The 12068-nt window shown below is 42.7% G+C and overlaps 2 protein-coding genes across 5 annotated transcripts in view; one reads left to right on the top strand and one right to left on the bottom strand.

Annotated features, from left to right (window-relative positions):
• The window catches only part of LOC6527958, a 104658-nt gene that overhangs the window by 47974 nt on the left and 44616 nt on the right, over nucleotides 1-12068 (top strand). The window lies entirely within an intron of this gene.
• Nucleotides 1-12068, bottom strand: part of LOC6527964 — a 32640-nt gene that overhangs the window by 5539 nt on the left and 15033 nt on the right. For both annotated transcript variants that reach the window (XM_015198362.2, XM_039371051.1), the window contains exons 8-10: nucleotides 10103-10239; nucleotides 5286-5430; nucleotides 1842-2101 (exon numbers count right to left, since the gene is read on the bottom strand). In XM_015198362.2, coding sequence (XP_015053848.1) covers nucleotides 1842-2101; nucleotides 5286-5430; nucleotides 10103-10239 — 542 coding nt within the window. The remainder of the gene's footprint in view (nucleotides 1-1841; nucleotides 2102-5285; nucleotides 5431-10102; nucleotides 10240-12068) is intronic.

The raw sequence follows: 12068 nt of genomic DNA, 5'->3' as shown, positions 1-12068 counted from the left end.
GGCTCCAGGCAGAAACTGTCCCCATTTATGTTGGCATAGGAGTTGCTCTCTCGTCGGACAGAAAACCCATAAAAATCATTTTGAATTGGCGGAGACAAGGAATTCGCAACCATAAACCGCTGTCAAAAGAAAACCGCAGCAATGAAAACAAACCCAATTCGCCAGAGTCGAGCAAACTGGATGGGTCCCGGTTATACGAGTAACAACAAATAAATATGAAATCATGCACTTTATGCGTAATGCAACAGCCTGCGGAAAGAGCCCGGCCATGCCAGACCCTTTTTCTCATTTTTGCTTTTGTTTTTGCTCCTGTTCCCCGAGCTTTCGTCCATTTCCAGGACCAGGACTCTCGACTAACAGTGGCAGCGAGTGAGCCCAACAAACGGGATCGGATTCCGATTGCTGGATAGCCGTTTCTTCGAGTGGCCGGCTTATATTGAAATCCGATTCGAGCGGCTTTGTTTTGGGTGATCAAAAAGTGGTCAATATTCGACTGGCTGGAGTGCAGGCTAGAGATCAAAACGATGGGATCCTTTGCGTAGGGTATGCACAAAGTACACACAATTTCTAAAAGCTACACAAACAAGTCAAACAAATGGGCAAACGAGCGTGAGCGTGCTTAAATAAACGTCGGAACAGTCGCAGGACATTCATACATATGTATGTGCACTATAATAATAAAAAGGATGTCGCAAACGGCAGCAGCGAAATAAAATTGTAGCATACTTTCGCGGGCCAAGTGTGTGTGTGTGTATATGTGCATGTATATGTATGCTGTGTTGTTGACGAAAGCCTAGTCCTCTCGCTTAAAGCAATTTAATGCGCCACTTTGGGGAAATTAAAGACACATGTCTGCGGCAGACTGAGCCGCAGACTTGGAGCTCAGTTTCCCATTTGTCATCCTAGCTGGCGATGTGCGGCATTTGTTTTCATTTGGATTGCCACTCGGCCACTCTCCGAAATCAGTCAGTTAATTACGCGATATATCATCTTTTGAGCGAAGCACTTGCGCAGACAGCCTGCCAAAAGTTAAAGATTTCTTGGGGTTCTCGCAACAAATCGGTGGGCCTAAAAAACCTACTCCAAAATCACAGCTTCAGACTTCTGATGGAGCAAGCTATGTCCGAGATGCCCCAAAGGATTCTGCTCCCTTATTGATTTAAATGCTCAGGATGGCAAGTGTTGAGCCACATGGGTTAATTTCCTCCCAACTAGTGGGTCATACGTGTTTGCGCATTGTGTTTTGTGTGGAGCAATCTAAGATGGGCTTAATGCAGAAAGCAGACAAGATCTGATTTATTAACCCATCGCAGAGTCAGTCAATGGCCATGTTGACGTAATATATAATTCGCATGCTAATAGATGTGCATTTTAAATGGGTATTAACTGGACAACCGGACCATACAACCCATTTTGTTGTCCATTGTGATTTTGTCTCTGTTTCTGTTTCTGTCCCTGTCTCTGTCTCTTATTCTGTCTCTGTTGTCGTTATTAATTACACTTACTAATGGGCAACTGACCAAGCGCACATTACGGAAATGATAAGCTCAAAAGCACTTGCTCCGCCGTCATTAAACACACTCCAGCGCATCTCGCTGTGCACATTTTTAATTTGCTGCTATTCATACATATTATGTTTTCCAGGGTGGACCCTGTTCTCATGTACCACTTTCAGTAGTCGAAGTCGCACATGTTGCGCAGTATGGAAATGTATGATCAACTCAAAAATATATGTATCACAGTCTTAACAAGGTCCACCCTATTGGTTTGCCAAAAGAACAACGACTACATGTCGTCATCGACTAAAATACGCCTGCAAAGTGGCGAAAATGTCTACTCACCGCTTTAAGTCCGGACTGGCGGTGTATGGCGCCGAGACCTCTTTAATTTTCAATACGATTATGGCCGTGATAAATATGCAAATGACATTCACGATGGTCAGGCAGGCGGACACGATGCCGTTGATCAGGAACTCGGTGGGCAGATAGTTGGTGTAGAGGAATGGGTATGCGCTAGTCGAGTTCATTGCCTCGTTCTTCAAGTGCGGTATCCGCTTCTCCGGATAGATGAGCCAAATGCAGGCCAGTGACCAGAACAGACCCTGCAACACAAGCGCAATATAAAAAGTGCATAAATATGGGTAGTTGTGACTTTGAAGTTCCATTTCCCATGACCATGTGTGTGCTTCGGTTCGAGGTCATAAGGTCGCCGCGTGCCCAGTTCCGGTTAGATGGCGCTCCCGTTGGCATACCAAGCAGTGCCTGCGCCGCCCTTGAATCACTATGGCTTTGCGCCATGTGTGGGCGCCACACCACCTCCCCGCCCCCCAAGGACATCACCACCCCACCACCCACTCGTAGATAGAACTTCATTGTCGCATTTTCAGTTCGTTCTTCATTCCGCCTCTTTCTGCCATTCGCTCTTCTACATTCTTCTGTTTTTTTTTGCGATTTCGCTCTGTATCCTTCGCTTTGCTATTATAAATTATAATGACTCAGCACATTGCTCAGCAAGTCCGGAAGTGCGTGCCTTTTCTATATAAACCCACCTACTACTGGGGTCAACTCATCACTGTAGCATCTTGGAAAAAAAAACCTAAAAACTTTAATTTTATCTTTTCCTGCTTTTTAATTTAAAAGAATATAAATATTTCTAAAGGTAAATAAAAATATTCATAATAAAAAATGTTAAGAGATACAACAAATGATGTAGTTAAATTTTACAGAAATTATTTCTTATTTAGAACTTATAATTTATGATATAAATTCTTGATGCTGCTAGTAAGCTAACCTCTGCTGTGAAATCCACAAATCTGCTGGAGTGTGTTTGTTTTTCCATTTGTGTGCGAGCTCATGACTTTTCTTTTGCCCGACTTACTTTCTATTTTCGCTATTATTCGAATTTACGACCGTTTCTGGGTAAATTATTGCGTGCTCGGATTTGAAAGTAAAGGCGTTGCAGACCGCTTTATGGCATTGGAGTTCATGTACATGCCACATAAATAAGCTCGCTGGCAATTTAATAAGCCAAAATTAAGAGTTGCAATTATTGTGCCGCTGTGCTGCAGTTCACTTTCCCAGCTGGAATGTTCACCCAGCAGCACCTCGGGATGTGAGATGTGAAATGTGAAATGCGAGCAGTTGGCGAGTACTGGAAATTACTCATACGCTCTGTTGGCCGCGACACTGCCTTAGGGCCAGACAGCAGGCAATTAATTGTAACACGCTCCTTTCTGGGTTGGCTGGCCTGGGGGCACAATGCGGGAAAAGAGCTGAGAAAACATGGACAAAGGTTGCTCCATCGGCCTCGGTTGCTCGGTGCGTGCCACTGATTTATGCAGCTCATATGTATGCTATACTTTTCGCAGGATAAGAACGCGAAGTTGGAGCGACACTTGCACACTTGCACACTTGCACACTTGCACACTTGCACACTCGCAAACTTGCACACATGCTCGACCGCAGCTCGGCCGGCATGATTAAGCGATTTCAGCGCCATTGTTTTGGCCGCTTAAAGTTCGGGCTGTATTGCTATGTGGAATGCCCCTTCCTGTTGTCCATAATTCGCCGCTTGCATCATTTTGTCATGGCTGTGGAACACACACACACGCCTCCCGGCGGCGCCTTTGTCCCACTGTCACCATTGATAAATGTCATCCAGCCGGGCTGTTTGTCTGCCAGTTTGTGCGTTTCTGTGTTTCTGTGTGGCACTTGGCCTGCCGGTTCCTGTGCGTTTTTCCTAGTTTTTGCATGCACTTCCCCTTCTGGGAGGAGTCGACTTGCTTTATAATTTTACGCAACATCCGCCAGCAGCTTGGGGGATTCTGTTCTGATTCAGATTCGGTCTAGGTCTCGGATTCGGATTTGGATTCGCAATTTGCACTTGAAAATTGGGTCGAAATTTATGCACTCGTTGCGGTTGCGCCGCACCAAGTGGTAAAACAGCTGAGAACCATCTTCAAACCCAGACTTTGACTACAACTGCTCTGCCTGCCTGCTGGACAGATTTATGGGCGAAAGTTTTTGGGCAATGCACTTCAGATTAATCAGCAAATTGTATTTCGGCCTAATTTATGGTGAAACTCACTCGAAGGCCCCCAAAAATATTAGCCAAGCCCAAAAACTTCTAGCAGCGCTTTGCATTTGGGTCTTTAAGTGCGTTACATCCACTCGGCTATTTTGGCCACTTGGAAGTTTCGACCATGTTTGCGGCAGTTCAAGCACATACTATATACTCGTATATATATCAATTTGGCCTAAAGCGATGATCATCGATGGTAGAAAATTCGAGTGGAGTCAAAATATAAACGGAGCATAATATAAATTGGAATTGCGCAATTTTCCATGCGACTGACCGAAGTGTATATATGTTTATATAGCATTCGATTGGAATGCTAGAAGCCTGTTCTATTCGCATTTTGAGGAATGCTTTTGGGCCTCTGCATGGCCATAAATATTGCTGGCAAAGTCATTTCCGGCACCTGCTCACTCATGATGAAACATCCACTGCGCAATCGTTGCCAGAATCGAAGCTTTTGTTAATAGCATGCTAATGGGAGGAAAATTGCCATGGAGAAGCCGCTTTCAAGGCCAAGGAAAATCACTTATTAAATGGGCTTCTGCGACGCCGTAGATGTTTGCCATTTTGGGTAAATATGAGTTTGAGTACTCACATATGAGGAATAATGTTTTCCTTACTGGTTACCTCCAGGATTATCAATTAAGGTAAATCGAAATGTACACTTTATAAATTTAATATTTGGCTTAGGAGCTGTTTTGATGTGGTTAAGGACTTTCCAGTGTGTCTGCAGAATCAATTTCGTAATTGAGCAAAAAAGCTGTAGCTTTCAACAGTCGTTTATACGCAATTTACTAAAATAGTACGTTAATTGGCTTAATTCAATTCGAAGTAAATGAATATTTATTCAAATTGAAGTTCTATAGTACAGCTTTAATACTCAAACTTTTGAAAAATAGAACTTATTCAAATACAAGTTTGACTCAGCTGTAATTTTGCATTTCTAGAAAAATTGTATTTATTAAGTAAAGTGCTTAAAGAAATTAGTTTGGACTCTCTACTGACTTTAGAAATTTATTTAAATAAATTATGTATTATTTCATTATTATAGGTTTATTGGTTTTTAAGTATAATAACTTATAGCTTTCTTTTAATAATTCTCTTTCGCAGACCACCAATATGATTTATTTTCGGTGCCCCAGATATTTGATTTAATTTAGGATAATTTTTCAGCCCGTGTGGTGGCGGGGGGTGCGGGGGATACTTACGCAATTGACGACGGGCGGGAGGAGGGAGGCGGATATGGCGACCCCGATCAGCGGACCGGCGGAGCCCTGGAGCAAGGCCACTGCCACGCCCGTGCCAGATGTTAACGCCCACAGAACGCCCATCCAAAGGGCGCGCACATTGCCCCTGCGAATCGGAAAAGCGGGAAATTATTGAAAAATCAACTGTGAAATGGCCATCGAAACAGTGGGCACGAAATTCTCAAATGTAGCAATGTAAAAATGTAAAAATGTGAAAAATTAATTAAAAAACCCAACAGCCGGCGGATGACAAATGCGCGCCCAGCAGCTAAATGCTACAATCATTGTCGAAAGAGGCGCCAAATTAAGTCGCATAAAGATGGATGTTTGGATGTTGGGATGTTTGGCCAGCCAGGCGACTGAAACTGTGGCAGACACTGCTTATCTGGCTTTTGGTGTCCGGGTCAGCAGGTGGGCCAAATGCTTCACTTTCGTGAAAGCCAGGTGATGGCATCTTTTCTTTTTTCCTTCATTTTTTTTCTATCTTTTTTTTTGAGCTGCAAAACCCAGGCAGCCACCAAATGCCGCCCATTTCGCGGAGATTTTTTGACACTCGCGCAAGTTTGTCAAGTGTCAGCGGCTTTGTTATCGCTTCCGCCAAACCGGCCTGGTCGCCCATGGCATTTGCGAGTCAGGAGTTAGAGTCGTTTAATGGTGAGAAATGTTGGCAAACTTTTCACGGCGCCCGGCCCTTATACCCTTCACTTGGGGTATTACAAATTGGTCCGATAAGTTTACTCCACCCCATGACATTCAGTTGAGTCCCTGATTAAACATAATTCCCAACTTCGGCGTACTGGAGTGGGTTTAAACTAGACCTAAGCCTACGAGAAGTGGTATTAGTACCAGCACTTGGCATCTGAAGTTTATCACTCATACGCAGTGTTGAGCTGACAATGTTGATTTTTATACCCGTTACTCGTAGAGTAAAAGGGTATACTAGATTCGTTGAAAAGTATGTAACAGGCAGAAGGAAGCGTTTCCGACCATATAAAGTATATATATTCTTGATCAGGATCAATAGCCGAGTCGATTTGGCCATGTCCGTCTGTCCGTCCGTCTGTCCGTCTGTCCGTCTGTCCGTCTGTCCGTCTGTCCGTATGAACGTCGAGATCTCAGGAACTACAAAAGCTAGAAAGTTGAGATTAAGTATACAGACTCCAGGGACATAGACGCAGCGCAAGTTTGTCGATTCAGGTTGCCACGCCCACTCTAACGCCCACAAACCGCCCAAAACTGCCACGCCCACATTTTTGAAAAATGTTTTAATATTTTTTCATTTTTGTATTGGTCTTGTAAATTTCTATCGATTTGCAAAAAAACTTTTTGCCACGCCCACTCTAACGCCCACAAACCGCCCAAAGCTGTCACGCCCACACTTTTGAAAAATGTTTTGATATTTTTTCATTTTTGTATTGGTCTTGTAAATTTCTATCGATTTGCAAAAAAACTTTTTGCCACGCCCACTCTAACGCCCACAAACCGCCCAAAGCTGTCACGCCCACACTTTTGAAAAATGTTTTGATATTTTTTCATTTTTGTATTGGTCTTGTAAACTTCTATCGATTTGCCAAAAAACTTTCTGCCACGCCCACTATAACGCCTACAAACCGGCAAAAACTGTGTTTAAGACTCCCTTCCACTAGCTGAGTAACGGGTATCAGATAGTCGGGGAACTCGACTATAGCGTTCTCTCTTGTCTAATATTTTGTTTATTCAACTTTAATGTTATTTGTTATCTTTAGTGTTTAAACTGACTGACTTTATAATGCATAGCTCATCTAAATATATATATCTGAATATTTCTCAACTTGTAATGAATAACAAGGTTCACTCTAGAGAGCATTTTTCCCACGACAAATTTGCCCTATCTCAAGATCCCAAAATCCAAGCAGGGTGCAAGGGTATTTTAGACTTTGACTATGCCAAGTTGCGTAACTCACTCGTTTTTTGATTCATTCGCCTCATTTGTGACCCGGACTTTTGCCTATATGAAAACCCGGGATTTTTACCTGGGACCAACTTTTCACTGATTAATGGCGCTTTTACTTTTGCCTTCGTGCGATTTTGCGCCACCGAAAGTGTGAGTTTTATTTATGAACGCCGCAGTTTGAGTTATACAAGTATTTAACTTTTATGCATAAAACAACTTTATTATACGGCGGCAATTTACGCTCAATTATAGCCACCAACATTAGGCAAGTCCTAAACATAAATTTGTTGCAGCAAATTGTTTATGGTTGAAATTCGTAGATTGAAAACAATGCAAATGAGGCCAGAACAGCATCTAGATTGGCTTGATGTGGGTCGCAGCGGTCCAGTTTTCAGATTCTAGCGTTGGATAAAAAATCGTTTAAACCCCTTCGGTTTCTGCCACTTTCTGTTCACATCAAGGGGAAAATGGGGAATGGAAAAACGCCCAGAACAGACGCTCTGCTTTTAATTGCGATTTATTTAACTAAGCTGACCATGGGAATTCGCTTTGCTCTGCATTCAAAATGTGATAATCAACAGAGCTCGTTGGCAGCCGAAAACGTAAAATGTGTGCAAATTCACCCATTCTCCGTGTAAAATAGTAATAAAATATATTTTTAGCTACTGCAAACTAGACAAACTCCAACCACCTTGTGTATAAACTCTACTCGCACTTGCATCCTCCCACGAGGACATTTGCACTGATTATTTTCGCCGGTTTGCATGTGGCATCTGTGGGTATGTGTGGCATCTGCCGACTGTTGCAATGGTTGCAACTATGTGGGCGTGTCGACACGCCCCCGCAGTAAAGTGGCATAAATTTAATTTGGCTCGGTGCGGTTATTTATGGCGAATAGAGTGGGCCAAATGTGTGGGCAGTTGGCTGTCTGCTTAAAATAGCATTACCCTGTGTGGATTGCTGTATCAATTTTAATGTAATTAAGGCTTTCGTCAGCAAATTCAAACGCAAAGCATTTGGCTCTTTATTTAGTAATGAAACAACAAGTAACGCATTCTACCCAACCTAACTGAAATATTAAATTAATTTAGCCCAATGAGATGCATACTCGTACATGCATAAGGTAGAGGTCCTTTGAGTACCTTCTACTTATGTGGGCGATCCCACTCGGTCATCACGAATCCAATGGACCGAATGACAAGGCTGTATTTTCACGCGCCACGTGACACAATTATTGAGGCCAGTGAGCGATGACAACGGGGCGGATGAAGTTGTGGGATGACCATTGGAAATCCACGTTGATTGCATGACCGACCGGTGATGGGCACACGCAATCTGGAGAAATTCATTATGTGTGCCTATTATTATGATAGAGATGGGCATGGAAATCAAGATGGAGATGGCGATGGAGATGGAGTGGCCACTTGACTGGCCTTGGCCAACAATAAAGCACTAGAATGGACCCAAGGCACTTAATTATAGAGATAGGCCGAGATACGAAACATACATAAGTATGTATGGAAGTATATTTAGATGTCAGGCCAGAACAGCCGACCATTCAACCATCCAAGCAGCCAACCAGCCGAACATCTCGCATTGTGTATTATTATTTTAACAATTTATTTTGTGCAATTAACACAATTGCCGACACACATTCATTTCACGCAACTTCCGGCGAATTCTGTGGCTGAGCTTAATTTATTGTGCTGCCGCTTTTTCAGCCGCCAGGGGGCGTGTGTGTGTTGTGGAGGACACAACTAAGCCCATTGTGGACCTAAACTCAGGACCAAACCCAAACCCACACCCAAGCCCGAACCCAATGGCAATGCTGGAGGAGATTTACGCAGACGGCGCGTGGCGACTTAAAGATTTCTTTGGCAAAAAACGATGCCGTAATAAATGTGTGCCCATATATATAGACTCAAGTGACTGGGAGATGGTGGAGAATGGGAATTGGGGTGCTTTTTTTCTGGGGGAGTGAAAGTGGAAGAGTGTCCTAGAAAGCCTTGCAGGCGCTCTAATGAGCACACGCCTCACATTACTGCGGGGCCCTAGATTATTTGAATTATTTGCAAGTAATTTGTTACATTCGCACTCATAGATTTAGCTGCCGACTTATTGCGAGGCAAGTAGCTGTGCGAGACACTGGTTAATTAACATACTTAATGGATTTTGGATTTCGACAAACTCCTAATTCACTCTCGAAAGTCGAGGGATTTGAAAGTGGCCTCCCTCCTTCATGACTTGGCGAAATGGATGACTTGTGATATAATGCTTCTTAATTACAATCGGAAAATACATATCGCTAAGTGTCTGTCTTATCCTGCATCCATCAAAGATCTAAAGAGTTGCTCACATCGTTCCCAGAATTTCAGCTCATTCTGCGTTTTAAAGTGGCAGTTTCTGTGATAGGCACATTAAAGGATTTTTGAAGGTTTCCAGGATAATTCTCTATTTGCAGTGTCACTTGCATACCTTCTGCTCAGCTATTCCTTTGATGTATTCAAATGAATAGACAGCAGTCGTTCAGTCTAGATTTCTGATTCGGATTCACTGGAATGTTTTTGGGCTCACGGAATTATGGCAAACGTAAATCGAAAATATGTCCTAATTAAATTCTACATCGAAATTGGAAATTGGAAATATTAACGTTTGCGTAGAGCGCAACTACTGCAATGTCGTTACTTGATTACAATCAATATGTCGATGGGCCTGTAAGGGAATTAATTTATGCTTCCTGGCGGTTTAGCTATTTGATTCGGACGTGCGGCATTTTGCGCAATCTAACCCAATTGTTCGGCCTGATTGACATTGATGTGGGACCCAATTTGATGGTTCTACTTACCTGCCGCGCATCTCCTCCGTGGGCCAGTCGGAGTTCTGGCCCCAAGGCATCTCGGTGGTGCCCAGGATTAGGCCGAAGATGAAGCCAAACAGCAGGGAGATAAACATGCCCAATCCGAGGCAGAGAAAGCCAACTCTCTGGAAATATACAAAATGGAAAACAGAAAATGGCAAGTGGGAAGTGGAAAATGGAAAATGGCGAATGGAAAATAGAAAATGCAGAGCCGAAATTAGGGGCGAGACAGCGAGTTAAATGCCAAAGGACCCCAGCCAACGACACTTTAAGCGATAATGCCGCATACTTTGAAGCGCCAAGGAACTGCGAGTAGATTCGTGACATGTTAACCCAAATTTGCAGCCACGCAACTGCAAACTGTTGTTGGCAGCTGCACACACAAAAGAAAAACGCTCTAATGTCAGCCACATGATGTCGTCTTGCTACTCCAAGTTGGGTGGTTTTTCGTGTGGCTGGTTGGTGTCTTTTCCCCATTTCCAATTTCCCCCCATTTTACGAGTCAAACACAACTGCGGCACATACATAGAAAGCAACTTGTCTTGAGGCTTAAAGCACACGGCTAACAAGTTGCAAGAATGCTGCAAAATATATGAAAGTTCGCACTTTCCGGTTGTAAATGCTCTTTAAAGAGTTTGCACAACAATTTAAGTGGGGTGCGAAAACTTTTGCTAATTTGTTTACTGTTCGCTCTTCTATTTGCAGGTATGCATATGCATATTAGGGTGCTCGAAATATATGACTAACATTAATATAAGTTTACTACAAGTTTCAGATTTGTATGGTTTATGGCTTAAAGGCAGTATTACAAGCTGGATAAGGTATTAATGCGATTCTTTTCTTTGAAAAAATGTAAGTGCTCCTCATGAGCATTTGAAAGTGGAAGCTTTAAAATTAGCATACAAATGTGAAGCACCCCAATGCAGCTGCACCCACACTGCGTATGCGTAATGCGCAAACAAATTACATTCATGTGCGAATCAACTTTAAATGGCGTGCAAATATTTGCAAAAATCGCTATTCAATAACTCGGCTGGCAATATGTGCAAAGCCAACTCGTTTTCACTATATTATGGGTATTCCGGTGCAAGTTTTTTTCCTGCCAATTATTTTTAATAGTTGACCATCAATTTTGACCGGCCCCATTCGCTGCTGCCGTTTTTGTCATCGTTTGTAATTGGCATTTTTGTGTGAAATTGTTTAAACACTTTTGCATATGAATTTTGCCCGCAAACGGGTTTTTCCATGGTTTTTCCATGGTTTTTGCGTATTTTAAAAACATTTTTCCCTGGCCATCGCACACTTTATGGAGATGTAATGGAATCAAAACAACTCAAGGATCTGAAGCTTAATAAATTAACAGTGGGCTTTTAATGTTTCTTATATAGCATTTTATCAGCTCAAAATTCAAGCCAAAAGTCACAAATTGAAAAGGGCAAACATTTCGATTTTTTGGCATTAAGCTAGTAAATTTAATAAAGCTGGCATTGCGTTAATTTCTGGTTGCCTGGACATTTTTGTGACCACAAACTCTGGCGAAGGCTGGCTGCAGATTCAACTTCCTTGCTGGCTTTATCAAAGATTATGATGACGCAGCTGGAGCCACTTCACAAAGGATGGAGGCGACAAAAAAGATGCACACTAGCATGTGTGCGCACACGAATATATTCATTTCAATTAAAATTTAATTGAAGTACACGACGCAGGTGTCAACAGTCGGCAAGACACCTGGAATTCTGAATCCTGAATCCTGCCTCCTGAATCCGGTATCTGTGTGTATGTGTATGTATCTGTGTTTGTGGCCAGGAGTGCGGTGGAAATTGTGTCAGCAGACAACAAGTTGCCTCTGGTGCACAGCAGCACAGAGCCATCTCTTCATTAGAAATGGCAGAAATGATGATTATATGGATCTAAACCTTATATTTTTATTTCACTTATTTTATTTGTTGTGGTC

This window comes from Drosophila yakuba, chromosome 2L (assembly GCF_016746365.2).
Source record: "Drosophila yakuba strain Tai18E2 chromosome 2L, Prin_Dyak_Tai18E2_2.1, whole genome shotgun sequence".
NCBI lineage: Eukaryota > Metazoa > Arthropoda > Insecta > Diptera > Drosophilidae > Drosophila > Drosophila yakuba.
Note: the sequence above shows the minus strand (reverse complement) of the source record. Positions and strands in the feature narration are given on the sequence as shown.